Here is a 17,428-nt window from a genome sequence, read left to right on the forward strand (position 1 = left end):
ACTAAAAGAACATAGTGAGTATGAGTCAGCACTGCTCTGTACATATATAGGTGTGATTCGCATATATAGGCAGAGACTGCCATGTGCACACAGTTGGTGATTGATTGAAGTACACACGCATGGCAGCACTATACTCAGTGCAGTCACGCTCACACACATAGCAGCAAGATACAGCACACCTCTCCGGTGTGTGAAGAGGGTGTCAAAGTGACAGAGAGACACATTCATCAGTTCCAGAGTGGCAGGAGCCAGTGCTGACAATGGGGCAGAATGATGTGCTGGGCAGGTGCCAGAGCATAGGGCCAGAACATGCAGAGACGCGGACATGCCTGAGGACGGTGGGCCCAAGCCAGTGCCTGACTATAGCTCTGAGGAGAAGGGTACTATCACCTTCTCTGCACCATCATCAGCAGGCATGTCCCAGTGTGGAGGAGGCCAGGCTGGACCCACAAGTGACAATGACTGATGTGACAATGGCGAGGGGACCGGCAGAGGTGGCCCAACCAGAACACAGGTGCAGCAACAGACCCAAGGCCAGAGACAGACCAGCATCCAGTGCTGAGAAGCTGGATCACCAGGGTGTCATACATGCAGGAGGCAGCCAATGGGACAGGGGTGCCTGCACAGCAGCCTCTTGAGGTGGAGGGCAATGGGGCAGGCTGTGGAGACAGGGGCCACACCTGCGAACCTGTAGCTTCTGGTGGTGAGGGGGTGGGGGTGGGGCAGCTGATTAAAGAGGCATGCCACCAGCCTGTCAGCTGTATGGATAACACAAAGACGGCATCCCCTGCAGTGGACAACAGTGGCCAGTATCTACTTGGAGTGGCAATCAAACCCTCACGCCCACTCTGGTGATCTTGGTGCAAAGTGGGCTGACAAACCTGTCACAGGCCATAGAAGGTGAAGGAGCATGTGTGGCTGCCAGCTGTGAAGCATCTGAGCTGGTCTCTGCTCTCCCATAGGTGAGAAGTGATAGGTGCTCAGAAACAGAGAAGGGCGTTGTCTGGTGAAGAATCCTCAATAAACGTTCCCATTTGGGACTTGGACATATACGCCAGTCATTCTGCCTCACCATTTGATTGAGTGTGAAATGGTGGAGTTGTAACATGACAGATGCCGTGACAGGAACAAAACAAGTGAAAGGTGTGAGAAATGAACTGAGTCCCATTATCGGAAACTAAGGTACAAGGCTATCCCTTAATACAAAAAACCCTCAAAAGCATATGAATTGTGGCCTCAGCTGAGGTCAATGCACACTGCAAAATGTAAGGATACCAGGAAAATGCATCCACAACCAAGAGCCAATAGGAATTCAAGAAGGGGCCCACAAAGTCTAATTGAATACTTTCCCATGGCTGGCATGGAGCAGGCCAGGGGGACAGAGATGCCCTGGAGCTGCCTGTTGTCAGGCACACTGCTCACAGGTGCTGCATTGTGAGGCAAGGAAATGTAAGGGTTAAACAAGGGAACGTAGGGTTTATGGTCAGTTACAAGGTGAAACTTGGAGCCTATGGGAAGAGCCTCTATTTCCACCTGAGAGTAACACTGCTGACTGGAATGAGAGATTTAGAGGTGAAAGTGACAGCTGCCGGCATATCAGTGCACTAGGACTACGCCAAGGCCATACTGTGAGGTGTCAAGTCACCAAAACTATGTGCTGGTCCAGAGAGAAGGTAATTAAACAAGGGCCCAAGAATAGTGTGGATTTCCACATTTGGAAATCACATTCGTAATCCAGCCTCCAGCAAAAAAGGTACATTCCTGAGTAACAAGGCATGCAACAGGTGGTTCAATGTGGTTGCCCTGACAGTAATTTATGGTAGTAGGCTATTGTACCTGGAAGGTCTGAAGCTCCTTTGTGGACAAGGGGCAAGGTGTACATGCAACAGTGGAGATTTGCTCTGGCAGAGGACAAATGCCATCTTGCTTGATCTTGAACCCCAAACAAACAAAAGTTTGAAAAAACTGAGATTTCATGAGGTTACACTGTAAGCCTGCAGAATGTAAGACAGAAACAAAATGCATAAATTTTTAAAGTAACACCTATGGAGGAAACCATGACAACAATATCATCCAGATAACTAATGCAACCTGGGGCAGGCATATTCAATTGCTCTATAAATTGTTGGAAAATAACTGGGGTATGAGGCACACCAAAAAGAAGGTGCAAATATTGATAGAGGCCACAAGGAGTATTCAAAACCACAACTATCGAACTCTTCGTCAACAGGAGCATGCAGATACTCCTCGGAGGAATCAGTTTCAGAAAAGCACTAGCCATCCAATATTTTCGCCAATGGGTCCTCCTGGCATAGAAGAGGATATTTATCATGATTGACCAGGCATTGAAAGTAGTACTGAAGTCGCCAGAAATGCTGTTTCCCTGACGGCTTCTGAACTACAACCAGTGAAGATGACCATTCACTATCTATAACAATTTGAACTACCCCTAGAAATTAAAGTCTGTTCAATTCTGTTTTCACTTGATCTTTCATGGTGAAAGGAATAGGGTGCACATGACAAAGGCGAGACCAAGCTGTGGATTTCAAAGAAATATGAATAGAAAAATTTGTAGCACACTCTATACCTTCTGAAAACAAGTTCAAAAACTCCTCACACAGTGTTTCCAATTGAGAAGACGGTACCTGATTGGACATAAGGTGAACTGCATTGGTGATAGAAAATCCAAATGTTGAAATGCGTCCATCCCAAACAAGTTCTCAACACCAGCATCAGCAACCACTAAAAATGTCATGGAATGAACCACTGACTTATAAGAGGCAGATGCTGTAAATTGTCCCTACAGCACAACGTTCAGTTTGTTATAACTGACCTGCTTCCACATGACGGGCATCAACAGTGGCGAGCCTAAACTCACAAAAGTTTGAGAATTCAATGATTTCATTGCAGCACCTTTGTCGACCTGTAGCCAGAGCACTTTGCAAAAAACATGATAAACAACTAGGGAGAAGTCATAAGCACTGGACTCACACAGTTTCCGTCCTTGTCCCTTCCAGAGCAACCTTCAGCAAATGGCAAATGGAGACCGTGAGGCCTTTCTTTTGGCAAGCATTACAAGTAGTAGCCCAGTACTTATGGCACACTGATCATTTATGCTGGACAAAACAGAAAGGCCAAGATGAAAATAGAGAATGCCAACACTGGCGCTGTGGTGATCGCGGCTGCTTGCTCGAACCAGTCTTAGTCTGCTCGGCACTGGGCCCGCATGTTTACTACCACCGCTGCTGCTTCCTTGTGCAAGTTATCTGTTGTCCTAGTGCACACATATTGTGACACTACTGCCACATTGCCCTGTGCTTAAATTTTAACACCTGCTGCCTGAAAAAATTCAAAAGATTGTGCTATTTGCAAAACTCCTGCCAATGGGGAGTTATTCACGGAATAAAGCCTTCTGCCACACTTTCTTGCCTAGAGCTAAACAGATGACTGTGTCATGCACCAAGAGTCTGCATAAGAGTCATTATGAGCATTAGTAACAAACTGACACTTGTGGTGGTTTCAGTAGAATACAACTTATGCCACTATGACATGCGTTCATTTGTGATAGTTGAGTAATAAACTGCACATGTGATCAAAAGTAAGAGCTGACAGTTCTTGTAAAGCCACAAAGTGACACAGTAATTGATACACATTAGGTGGAATCCATGAAAGGAATAAGGCTTTGTACAAATTAAGCACACACTACACTGACACTATACTCTGTGCACTAACACTCACATGCATCAGTAGCAGGCTACAACATAAATATTTCTTAAAAAGTTTTTCATTGTTGTTGTTTATTCTTCTAAAAAACTCTGCAATATATATATTTTTAAGAAAATAAAAATACTAATGCTTGTTACAAACCTGTTATTTTATCTATACGAAATTTCGTTGCATCCCGTGTATTGTAGTCAATGGAGTAATGGACCACATTGTTAGGTGCTTCAGCATCACCATCTAAAGCCTGAAATATTTTTCAAAAGTTGTTTATAAGGATCAACTTTTTAATCAAATTCAAATGACATGTTCTACATCCGTAAAGTTCTCATAACTATAATTTTGCGGAATGAACAATGAATCTAATCTAATCTAAATGCATGAATTTTGTCAGAACACTGCACTTTGATTTACATGACACTGTCAATATGATAAACAGACGTTTCTGCCAGAAATTTTACAAAGCCAGCTCAGAAACTGGGTAATCAGGACATTTTGTCATATCTCATACAGGATCTAGAAACATTTCTTTCTGACCATGATCACAAAAAATAACTATGAATTAAACTTGGGAAACTTCATGTAGAAACTCTATACCTTTGCATAGAGAATGAAGTGACAGTCATTTTATGGTGGAAAAGTTTTTAAAATTTATCACAGATACAAGAAGGAAACTGGAGAATTTTAGAGAAGCTAAACTAAGTTAAAAGCTTACCTAAAATCTCCTGTAATATGTTTGAATATTTAGATTATGGGTTTGCCAAAACTGGCTATCACTGTACGAAACATTGCTCATTGTTAATAAATCTCCATCATACTTAGAGTAATAAGAATACTTCTGCAGTTATTGTAGCAGATGAACATCTCCATATAACATAATTAAAAGAAAAAAAACAACCAGAAGCCTTTTGAAATTATCAGCTGTTCTATGGTTTTTTGAGTATTACTAGGGAATGAATGTCTTTGCCAAATAACACAAGCTCTATATCTATAATGGTAATTATTAATATATATTGCAGAAGTATTTCGACTAGCTGCAACTCTATAGGCCTAATGATGTATGTTTTGGCCCATTCCACATCACTGATGGTTTCGTCTTGATGAGACCTGCAGAACATAATGTGTGATTGAATGAATTTCCGGTGACATTGTAACTCTATCAGAGATAGCAAAAGACTTGAAAGAGCTTTTGAGCAGAATGGACAGTGTCTTGAAAGGAAGATATAAGATGAACATCAACAAAAGAAAGACAAGGATAATAGAATGTAGTTGAATTAAATCAGATGATTCTGAGAGAATTCGATTAGGAAACAAGACTCTTAAAGTAGTAAATAGGTTTTGCCATTTGAGTAACTGTAACTGATGATGGCCAAAGTAGAGAGGATATAAAATGTAGGCTGGTAATGGCAAAATACGCGTTTCTAAAGAAGGGAAATTTGTAAACATCAAATATATTAAGTGTTAGGAAGTCTTTTCTTAAGGTATTTGTCTGGAATGTAGCCATGTATGGAAGTGAAATATGAACAATTAGCAGTTTAGGCAAGAAGAGAATAGTAGCTTTAGAAATGTGGTGCTGCAGAAGAATGCTGAAGATTAGATGGGTAGATCATGTAACTAATGAGGAGGTACTTAACAGAATTGGAGAGACAAGAAATTTGTGTCCTATCAGTTGATAGGACACATTCTGAGACATCAAGGGATCACCAGTTTAGTAGTGAAGTGAAGTATGGGAGGTAAAAATTGTAGAAGGAGACCAAGAGACAAATACAGTTAGCAGATTCAGAAGGATGTTGGTTGCAGTAGTTATTCAGAGATGAAGAGGTCTGCACTGGATAGAGTAGCACGGAGAGCTGTATCAAACCAGTCTTTGGACTGAAGACCACAACAACAACAACAACAACAATAACAATAGCTGTTGCATCATGTTGTCCAAATGGTTCTTTGTGTTTATGACATTTGATGGAGCTACAACTGTTACTTGTATTCATAGGGCATCAGTAAGCTTTGTGTAAACCTCTTCAGGACTTTTTCATACTTTGAGGCCATTGTGATTGACTTCATATTTCTTTGTCAATTACATCCAAATTTTGTATTTTGGCCCACCGAATGAACAAATCCTTATGTCTCTTCTCTCACTTAAGAGGATAGCAGTACATGAATAATTGATTATTTACTGCTGTTTCTGTCACTTATCAAGCAAATTGCATAAATCAAGACAATATGAAGCTATTTATCTGCCAGTGTCAGTGTCAAGCCATTTAAATCCATGTCAAGAAACTGTGGTGCATCACTTTTCAATAAACCCACACATTTTTTCCACTCTTTAACACAAAAGACTTATTGTGAGGTAATAGAAAAGAAGCAAATTTTTTAATCATAAATCCATATGATTCTATTATTTTTAACTATCACTCACTTTCACTTGTGCACTTGTAGTGAAGTCACTTAGATCTTGTCGCAAGACAAATTCGTATATATCTTTCTCAAAGACTGGAGCATTGTCATTTACATCTAGGACATGAATGATAAGTGGAACATTGGCTGTGTTCCCCCTTTCATCACCATCCATATCTGTAGCCTCTACATGAAGATGAAACTCTGTAAGGAAAAATGACAGTATTATTGCAAGGCATGTATTGTGAATATTTTGACCATTTTGTCTCAGTTGCTAGTTCAGTGCCATTTATCTTTCACACAGGAATAACCATTACTCAAGTTTTACAACTCAGTTTCAGTTGATAAAGATTAGTAATGGTTGTCTTTACCTAAAGTATAAACAGTATGTGTTGATCTTCTTGGGTTTGGAGCTCGATCTTCAAGCAAAGCTGCCACATTATTTTGACAGTCCACATGGTCATCATCTTGAAGTGGACTGTACAAATATTGTGTCAGTTTGACTTGAAGATCTGGTTGCAAACTTGAAGAGCATATCGAGTTATTCTTTTGGGAAAGCTTATGAAGCCAGATAAACAGCATTTTTATATAAGACATTTATCTAGTGATGGCAATTCGCATACAGACAAGGCAGTAGACATGTTTGTTTAAATATTTAAACCCATACTAAAATAGAAAAAAGTTATATTGTTTGCTGGAGCGGTATATGCTTCTATTGTGCAAGATATTGTATCAGAACCACCACAGTTTTTTCTAATATATGAAGAGAAGAGTATAGTTAAATAATAATAAAAGTAATGAAAAAATAGGCCAAAGAAAGTAGAAAGTGTTATGTAACTGCATACAAATGTTACTCACAAAAGTAGAACATCAACAGAATAAGTAAGTCGATGTAATGCCAAAAGCCGAGAAACTAATACTTTAGTACCTCCCAATATCTTGCTAATCGAATGAGGGTGATGAAGACTGTCTTTATCTTTCTGAACATAAGACAGGGCATCTTTTACAGTATTGAAAGTTTAGTCTTTTCCAGAAGCCTTGTTCTGTTCAAGGGTTCCTCTACTTTGAGTTATAAATTCAAAATGATATGTGTCACGTTTACTGAATATGATGAATATTTCAACATTTCTCATCCGATTGGTTTCAATAACTGGTTTACATATACATGCATTATTATGATATTCTGTTATTGCTCATCAGCAAAGAAACTTGTTTGGCAAGAGATTATTTTTTGTGTCTTCTGACAAATTCATGTATTATTTTGTGTCAGTTTACCCCAAAAAATCGGTTCTTTTGTGAATAAATATAGTTTATGTTTAAATCAAACAATGGAAAGTCCAGGTTGGAATATCAACAATTATGGAAAGGATAGATTACTACTCACCATAAAGATGACATGCTGAGTTGCAAACAGGCACAATGAAGAGACTGTACACTTTAAGATTTTGACCAAAGCTTTCATCAAAAAGAAAAACACACACATTCACACAGGCTAGCACATACCATACACACACACAATTGCTATCCCTGGCTGAAACTGAAATGCACTGAATGGAAGCAACAATCTGTAGTAGAGTGGGGAAGCAGGAGGGATAACATGGCAGTGGTGGGGGGAGAGAAAACAGTGCTGCCTGGTGGAGTGTGCAGGGACTACACGTGGCAGGCAAGGCTATCTGGGCTACCTGGTGCAGCATCGGAAGGCTGAGGTGGAGGGAGGGAAGGGAAAAAGGGAGAAGAAAGTAGAGGAGCAGTCCTTAGTTAACACTTCATCTACAGGAATTTCGCAATCTGTAGGTTTTCAGTGGAAAGGCATCGTGCCTTGTAAGAGATGGTGGTCTCTCTGTAGTTTCAATCCTATGCATTGTAGCTCCCTCAATGCTATTGTTGGTCAGGAACTTGGAAGCACTAAACACACATGTGAGGGAGTAACTGTCATTGGTTGCACTGTCACTAACCTGCATGGGTGTAGTAGGCACAGAAGAAAGATGGTTAAAGTGGGTAGGCAATGTCATATGCAATGATTCCTGGTGAGTAATGCAATACTGGAAGATTTCCACAGCTTTTCTTTGGGAGCAGGGTGTATTCACGCTGGCTTTTGTGTCCACTGATTCCAAATACAGCACAGCCTGGGTCAGTAACTGATCAACATATTGTAGTGCTTCGAGAATTTACGTGTAAATTCTGGAACCACTTGACCTTCAGCCACCTCGAACACACGATATTTTAAAGATAAGTATGAGAAAGAGCCTATTTACTGCACAACACATGTCTATGTGTGCAGGATGGACGTTGGTCCTGGGAGGACAGGAGCTGTGTCAGACAGGCGACGCCGACAAGTGTTTGCCGCTTGCGCCATAGAAGCTGTATGTGATGTACAAGGAGCAAGAACTGAACAGAGTGAAACTTCCTGGCAGACCGAGACTCGAACTCGGGACCTTCGCCTTTCGCGGGCAAGTGCTCTATCATCTGAGCTATCAAAGCACGACTCACGCCCAGTACTCACAGCTTTACTTCTGCCAGTATCTCGTCTCCTACCTTCCAAACTTTACAGAAGCTCTCCTGTGAACCTTGCAAAACTAGCACTCCTGAAAGAAAGGATATTGCGGAGACATGGCTTAGCCACAGCCTGGGGGAGGTTTCCAGAATGAGATTTTCACTCTGCAGCGGAGTGTGCGCTGATATGAAACTTCCTGGCAGATTAAAACTGTGTGCCCGACCGAGACTCGAACTTGGGACCTTTGCCTTTCGCGGGCAAGTGCTCTATCATCTGAGCTACCGAAGCTACGAAGCCATGTCTCCGCAATATCCTTTCTTTCAGGAGTGCTAGTTCTGCAAGGTTCACAGGAGAGCTTCTGTAAAGTTTGGAAGGTAGGAGACGAGATACTGGCAGAAGTAAAGCTGTGAGTACCGGGCGTGAGTCGTGCCAAGCCATGTCTCCGCAGTATCCTTTCTTTCAGGAGTGCTAGTTCTGCAAGGTTCACAGGAGAGCTTCTGTAAAGTTTGGAAGGTAGGAGACAAGATACTGGCAGAAGTAAAGCTGTGAGTACCGGGTGTGAGTCGTGCTTCGGTAGCTCAGATGGTAGAGCACTTGCCCGCGAAAGGCAAAGGTCCCGAGTTCGAGTCTCGGTCGGGCACACAGTTTTAATCTGCCAGGAAGATTCATATCAGCGCACACTCCACTGCAGAGTGAAAATCTCATTCTGGAAACTGAACAGAGTATTTTATATATGTATAAAATATAGTTTAAAGTGATTAACTAAACAACTATTTGATCATAGTGTATAATTGTATATTTGTTATAGAATATTTCATACCCTTGTGATGTATATGGGAGGGTTTGTATTAGTTTTTGGAGGGTTGGGTAGTGAAAGTACAAACTTGGCTAACACGGAACACACACCACACCTTTCAAATGACCCTCGCAAACAAGTGTGACTGATTCTTCACCATTTGACGTTCCATAGGGGTTGCTAAGATTTTCTTCGGGGACCTCAAGGGTGAAGTTGAGAATGTCCGTTCTGTAGGAGATGATTTAACACCATACCTCCTCCAGCTTCTCACTCAAGTACCAGCGAGGTAGGGATCCTGAGGAAGGGGGGTGGGAAGGGTTTCCTGTCTTTGGAGCTATCTTCTTTCTCTTCTTCGATCTTAGCAACCATTTCTACTTTTTCCTTTCTGACTTCTCATTTCAGTACCTATCTATCTTTCCCTCTTTCCATATTCATTTACTTCTGTCACTGAAGTCCTTCTTATTTTCCGTGGTTTTCAATAACATACAACTTATTTTATATAGGTAGGCTGAAGAATCAGGCTACACAAACACACGCATACACACAAAAAATACGATTACACAAACAATGATCTTACACATCAAAAGAACTGTCAAGTGTTGTTGGGGGAAAGGAATGTGTACCCTGGGAAAGGATGCACACACTGTTGTTTATTGTGATGGTTCTGCACTGCACATACACACATTGTTGTTTATTGTGAAGGTTCTGCATTGCACATACATACATTGTTGTTTATTCTGAAGTTTCTGCATTGCACATATATAGAGGAAAACATATAGACATATAAGAACCATGACGATTCAATATCATATACATATATATAAGTATAAGAACTGTGACAATTTCCAAGTACACATAAGAAGGAGGCATGAGTAAGAAAAAAGAACATAAGCCAGAGAGAAATCAATTGGGGCAATTATGAAGAAATGTCAGTCTAATAAATATTCTGATAATTTGTAGGATAGTGGGACTCTTATAACCTAAGTAAACATATTATATATTGAATGGTGTATAGAGACATAGTATATACCAAGTACATATAAGTTGAAAAGTAAGGGAGGACTCCGGGAACTAAATGAAGTATCAAGAAGTGGAGCTGAGGTGAAAAACAGATTTGTAACTTTACCAGAAAACATTTAATTATAGCGTACATAAAGATGTATACTAGGGAAATGAACCATGAGGCCTACTCATAAAGGATGAGGGGGGCGCACCCAGCATTTATTGAATATAAAAGGTAGATAGGCAGACCTAAGAAAGGCTGACCTATACTGTGCGGACAGGGGCACCAAGAAGGGGACTGACTTGTACCATAGGAAAATAGGAATCAAGAGGGGCGTACCTACCAAAACAGAATGAGTGCACTCATGGGGTCAACCCATATCTAAGGTATAGGTACTGTTCAAAAAGGGGAAATGGACAGATCGTGACAGAAGTCATACATTTTATATGGATTATTCTGGTAAGTTTGAATTCTATAGACCACCAGCATTATTATGTTTTGTGAGTGTCAGAAAGAACACTTTAATTTGCCCAGAGTTCCTCCAGATTACAAACTACTATGAATAATGATACTAGTCCGTACTGAGGAAAAATAGTACAAAAAATTAGAATACAGGATGAAATATTTAAAAGTCCGTGACACCTGGAATTTATGATTGGAGCTGAAAAGAAAGTTTTCACCATTTATAATTACGAGTAATGCAGAATGAAATCATAAATAGAGGCTTATGTTCTAAAAACAAAGTAGAGCAAAGAATTAGTGGAAAGACAACAATTGGAAGCCTGCTCTACAGAATACTAGGATTTATGAAAGAAAGATAAAGAAATTGTGTATATAAATTTATGTACTAAATGATCACTTTTGAAGTGTGGATTGTTACTAGTATGATATTAATGTACATAATGGTTATGTATAAAATACCGTGTGTTCTATCTGGGGAGGGGAATATGTAGTACTTCAAGAATTTACATGTAAATTCTGGAACCACTCGATCTTCTGCCATCTCGAACATGTGATATTTTAAAGATAAGTGTGAGAGACAGCCTATTTACTGCGCAACACATGTCTGTGTGTGCAGAATGGACGTTGGTCCTGGGAGGACAGGAGCTGCGTCAGACGAGCGACGCCGACAAGTGTTTGCCGCTTATGCCATAGAAGATGTATGTGATGTACAAGGAGCAAGCACGCATTATTCTTTGATGGTGTAATGACTGTAATTGTTATAAACAATTCAAACATTTTTTGTCTAGAGACTCTTTCTTAATCTTGGTGTTGGACTTGCGAGAAGCAAGTCCTGTTTTTGAATTTCTGCTCGTTATGAAACCGCCAACAATGTAATTATATTTAATAGTATCTAACGGGTATCATCGTAGTTGACTTGCAAGAATTTGTATGTTTATGTGAAACTTGTGGAGATGAAAATATACCTGAACTTAACTGAAAGTATGAGGATACAAAGTTATTTCTTATGAACTGAAAGTATGAGTTGTCCATTGCACTTCACATAGTTAGACCGGGAATTGTCTGCTAGGCATGCTCGATGTAAAACTGACTGGGTACGGCCCATGCTGCCTGAGTTGTTGTTCTGGCGGCAGAGGGCGCAGCCGAATTCTCACGTGCCCTCTGGTGGACAGGACTTTACAAGTGGCAACTACTGTCCGTGATGCGCCATGCCGATGTGCGCCTCCCATGATCTTTCTGGTCGCTACTGCACTCCTCCTCCTTCGCGGGGTGAAGCCACTGTGATACACTGCATCAGAAGGTGGAGCGTCATGCAGTAGCGATGACCTCCACGTCCATTGGAATGCTGGAGTCGGGGGGATCTGCCAATCCTTGAGCCGGAACCTTCAAATACGGTTGGAAGTGACCAACACGAAGAGGCCCCCATCATCCCACCACCGGAGCCTGGGGCAGAATGGGCAACAAGCTTTCGAACTCTGGATCCCGTTCCACCTCGGGAGGGGCAAGGCCCAGTGGTGGGGACGATGGGGAAGACACGACCACAGGTGAACCAGCCTCCTGAAAAACCAGGCCTGCGAGTGGGGCCGGCTCACGCTGGGGCATCTCTAATGATGACGATGCCGGTGCTGGAGCTACTGGGGGTCATCAAGGCTGAGAACCATCGCTGTGTGGCGGAGTCATAGGTGGGAGTGGCAGTAGCATCCCCTGAGAAAACAACACGGGTGCCGGCAATGGGGAGGCCAGTGCCTGAGGGGTCGGAGGGTGGGTGCCCGAACGTGAACGTAGCTAGATTTTGGTGACAACATACCTCCCGGTCCCCCGTCTGCAAGGTATAGAGCCGGCAGCCATTGCGGTGCAGGACCACTGCCGGTATCCAATGTGGATTGCAACCAAACCCACGTGCCCAGACCAACATACCCGGTGGAAAACCGGGTACCCCGTTTTGCGAAGACTGGCGAGGACCAGGCCGGAGGAGGTGCAGCAGAGTCCTAGGTTGGTGCCCGTGGAGGAGCTCTGCGGGGCTGCGTTCTCCCATCGGTGTGGTCCGGTATGCCATCAGGAAAAATGTCAACGCCTCTTCTGCAGGAAATTTGTGCACATACTTTTTCATCTGTGTCTTAAATGTGCACACCATGCTCTCGGTTTCCCCATTCGATTGTGGATGAAAGGGGGGAGAGCAAACGTGCTGAATACCGAAGCGCCTACAAAAATCCTGGAAGGTCTGCGAAATAAACTGACGTCCATTGTCCGATACCAGGGTGACTGGCAGACCTTCCACAGAGAAGATTTTTGCGAGTGCCTGGATTGCAACTTCTGAAGTGGTTGAGGAACAGCAATCCACATATGGGAATTGGGAATAAGCATCAATGGCAATGAGCCAAAAGCCATTGATAAACGGGCCCACAAAATCTATGTGAACACGTTCCCATGCCTGGGTTGCAGGTGGCCATGAAGAGAACACTGACCTGGGAGATGCCTGTTGGCTCGCCCACTGGGAACAGGCAGCCGCCAAGTGCTCAATTTCTCTGTCATCACCGGGCCAGTATGCATGTCTGCGAGCCAAGGTTTTAGTGTCCCTCATGTAATAACGTGAGGACCTCCCTTTGCAAACTTGCAGGAACAACCACGCGAGGAGCTGTATCATCGGTAGCCAGAAGGAGAACTCCTTCCAAGACTGAGAGGCGGTCTCGTAGAACAAAATAATTACAAAGAGGGTCCGAGGCCCGACCTGGAGGTCAGGATGACCACCCCTGCTGAACGAGGCAAACTACTTGCCAGAGAACTGGGTCAGCTGCCGTTTTCCTGGCGACTCCAGAACTTGTGATAGGGAAGCCATCAACCGCTTGGCGGGACGCCACATCCAAATGAAAACACATAATCTCCTCCCGATTGAACTTAGGATCCGAGCCCACCGGAAGACAGGAAAGAGCATCGGCATTGGCATGCTGTCAGGTAGGGTGAAAATGAATGTCATAATGGTACTTAGAGAGGAACAAGGCCCAGTGCTGCAGTCTGTGGGCCGCCCTATCCGGAATCTGAGGCAGGGCCAAATAACGATATTAATGGCTTATGGTCAGTGATTAACTGAAACTTCATGCCATACAAGAAAGGGTGAAACTTGGTAACAGCGTAGACAATCGCCAAAACCTCTTTTTCCTCATGGGAGTAATGGGCCTGCGTGGAACTAAGAGTTTTAGACGCAAATGCCAGTGACTGCTCGGAGCAATCCGTGTTGCGATGATCCAGGACCATCCCCACCCCATACTGTGAAGCATCTGTAGCCAGGACCAATGGCTTATTGGAGTCAAAAGTAGCCAAACAAGGCGCTGACATGAGGAGGCCCTTCAACTAGGTGAACACTCGCTCGCATGCAGGCGACCAATCAAAAAAAAAAAAAAATGGTTAAAGTGGCTCTGAGCACTTGCGATTTAACTTCTGAGGTCATCAGTCGCCTAGAACTTAGAACTAATTAAACCTAACTAACCTAAGGACATCACACACATCCACGCCTGAGGCAGGTTTCGAACCTGCAACCATAGCAGTCGCTCGGTTCCAGACTGTAGCGCCTAGAACCGCACAGCCACTCTGGCCGGTGACCAATCAAAAGGAACACCCTTGTGGAGAAGGCAGTACAGAGGGCGGGCTATGGTGGAAGCCCTGGGAATGAACCAGTGGTAATAGGCAATCTTGCCTAAAAAAAAAGCTTGTAACTCCTTCAGCGAAGCGGGCTGCAGAAGGTCGACGATACCTTGGACCAAACTTTCTAGTGGCTGGACGCCGTGCCGAGAGATGGTGTAGCCCACATATTCAATGGACGGTTGGAAGAAGTTCGACTTACGCAGGTTGCAACGCAGGCCCACGGACCTGAATTTGAGAAAGAGGGTTCGAAGGTTGTGCAAGTGTTCCTTCATGCTGCGGCCTGTGACAATTATGTCGTCCAGGTAATTAATTCAATGAGGGATTGTCGATGTGACATGCTCAAGATAACGCTGAAATATCGCCGGGGCACTGGATATTCCGAAGGCCAACCGCTGGTATTGGTAAAGGCAAAACGGGGTGTTGATGACCGCCAGCCGTTTGGAGTCCTCATCAAGTGATATTTGATGATAAGCCTCCGAAAGATCGATTTTCGAAAAATATTGGCCTCCCACCACGTCGGAGAACAATTCATCAGAATGAGGCAAGGAATAGGTGTCCACCACCAATTGGGAATTAATGGGTGGCCTTGAAATCGCCACGAAGATGTAATTTTCCTGAGGGTTTCCTGACAATAATGAGGGGCAAAGCCCACTCACTAGAAGAAATTGGAAGAACGACCCCGAGGACTGTCAGCTGGTCTAGCTCTGCTCTAACCTGAGGGTGGAGAGCCAAGGGGATCTGCCTCGCATGTAGAAAACGCGGGCAAGCCGACGCCTTCAATGTTAAGTGAGCTTCAAAGTCTGAAACATGCCCCAGACCCTCCTCAAAGATATCCTTAAAGTCAGAGGTCAAAGATTCCAATGATTGATAGGGAACGCCTTCAGAGACCAACTGTATGGTGTCTGCGAAAGAAAAACTGAAAGCTTGAAAGGCATCCAATCCAAAAAGGTTAGTGGAGCTCGCATCACTGCCAGCAATAAAAATAAGAGGCCGAGTGACTGATTTTTAAGTAACGCCGGTAGTGAATTGACCCAGTAGGGGAATGAACCGTTCACCTTAACCGCGGAGACGCCGGTAAACTGGCGCCGATGGGGGCGACCCAAGGTCGGAGGAAGTTTGTGCATTCAACAAGGAAACTGCAGCGCCCATATCTACATGCAGTTGTAGTCTGCGCGACCGAACCAACACCTCGATAAAGAGTTTGTGTGCCGATGCGTCGGGAGCCTGGCCCGATGAAACTTCCTGAATGTCAACATCCATGTCCTCTGTACCTGCTTCCTTCAATTCTTTTGAGGCTGAGCGGCCCACTTTGACCAATGTGTCCTTTTTTATTACATTTGCGACAAACGGCCCAACACTGGGGGCACTCTGACCGATCATAATGTATATAGCACGATGCACAGGACAGTAATAGGGGCCGGTGGCCGGAACTCTGTTTACGCGCCATGCGGGAGCGACCATAACGGCTGGATTGTACTGCTCGCACGTCATCCACCCCGGATGCAGTGGCCCCGTCGCGCCGCCCTGAACCGCCGTGACGTCGCACCACGCTTCCAACTGTTGACCTGCGGTGTGAGAGACTCCATACGAGTGAGCAATGGACAGGACTTCCTCAAGGGGAGGGTCTTCCAACTGCAGGGCCCGTTGCCGGACCTCCCTATCAGGAGCCAAACAAACAATGATGTCTCGCACTATAACGTGGGCATACGACTCTCGCGACTGCTCCGTGACAAAATGACACTTGCAACTAAGACCGTGCAGGGTAGCGGCCCACGCCCGGTAAGACTGATGGGGCTGTTTCTTGCAAGCATTATTTCTTTGGAGAAAAAGTTGTGAAGATCGATGCAGCCACATATCCAGAGAAGAGGATCGACTAAACACTTCAAGTAAGTCAACTGTAGTAAGAGAAGTGTGAAGTTGACAATCCAGTTTTGCACCGCTCCTCTTGTCGCCGAAACTGTTAAAATATCTTTACTCTTTGTCATTCCCAAGATTACTGGTGCAGTTCTGTACTTTAATTTGTAGGTCCTCCATGTTATGCCAGATGTCTTTGAGGCTGAAGTCCTGTAATGGTGGCTCTCAAAAATGGTGGCAGATGGTTTCAAAGAAGAAAGCTCACATTCAGCTTCCACCAGCTGCTTGTGTCACCAACACAGTTTGTACTGTACTAAGGAAGTTTCTTCTTGCAACATGAGACATTCCTTTCTCATGTTTCTGTACAATTTATTGGTTGCTGCTAGTTGATCTTCAAGTGAAAGGTGTAATTGGTGAAGCTTGCACACTGGGGTTTTCAGTGCATCTGCACATTTTGGAACAGCCAGCATTGAAGGTCCCAGTTGTACCCTAAATGCTAATGCCCAGTGATCTTCAAAAGAATGCTCCTTCTTCTAAGTCTGGACACAAATGAAAGTTATGGAGAAAACCTGCTCCTGATGGGACTTCATACACATCTACTTGCATAAACATCCTGGTGAAATTCTAGCTGTTGCCAAAGTCATTATTGTGTAAGTAGATCCATACATGTTAATAATTGACCCATTCATCATCTTTGGGACACAAGGTGAGATATCTGCAGCATAAGGAAGAGTAGCTGTGCTCGGGATCTTGCTGCTCTTGGAACTCAAGTTGACCAAAATGATGGTTAGTAATACAATCACCATGGCGGATAGTGGAAACAAATTGGCTTTATTCACCTGGTTGAATTTTTGGCTTATTTTGGCAATGTCGTGACCTCTGATGCCTAGTGAAGATCATGGGTGGCATTTGGGTGCTTGCAAGGAGGTGAACACTTACACATGGTAGTGCCATAGTGTGCATGAAACCAGCACCAATGCACAATCTGTTGGCTGCTGTACATACCCTGGGAGGTGAGCGGTGCTAGGTAGTTTTCTGTTGTCAGCTGAGTGGAGTGCATCTCAAT

The 17,428-nt window shown here is 43.6% G+C and overlaps 1 protein-coding gene across 1 annotated transcript in view; it reads right to left on the minus strand.

Moving 5' to 3' along the window:
• The window catches only part of LOC124596241 (cadherin-86C-like), a 299,468-nt gene that overhangs the window by 74,425 nt on the left and 207,615 nt on the right, over nt 1–17,428 (minus strand). Inside the window, exons 13-14 of the mRNA XM_047135308.1 lie at nt 6,137–6,318; nt 3,868–3,967 (exon numbers count right to left, since the gene is read on the minus strand). Of these exons, the coding sequence (XP_046991264.1) occupies nt 3,868–3,967; nt 6,137–6,318 (282 nt within the window). The remainder of the gene's footprint in view (nt 1–3,867; nt 3,968–6,136; nt 6,319–17,428) is intronic.

The sequence above is a fragment of the Schistocerca americana genome, chromosome 1 (genome assembly GCF_021461395.2).
Source record: "Schistocerca americana isolate TAMUIC-IGC-003095 chromosome 1, iqSchAmer2.1, whole genome shotgun sequence".
Taxonomy (NCBI): Eukaryota; Metazoa; Arthropoda; class Insecta; order Orthoptera; family Acrididae; genus Schistocerca; species Schistocerca americana.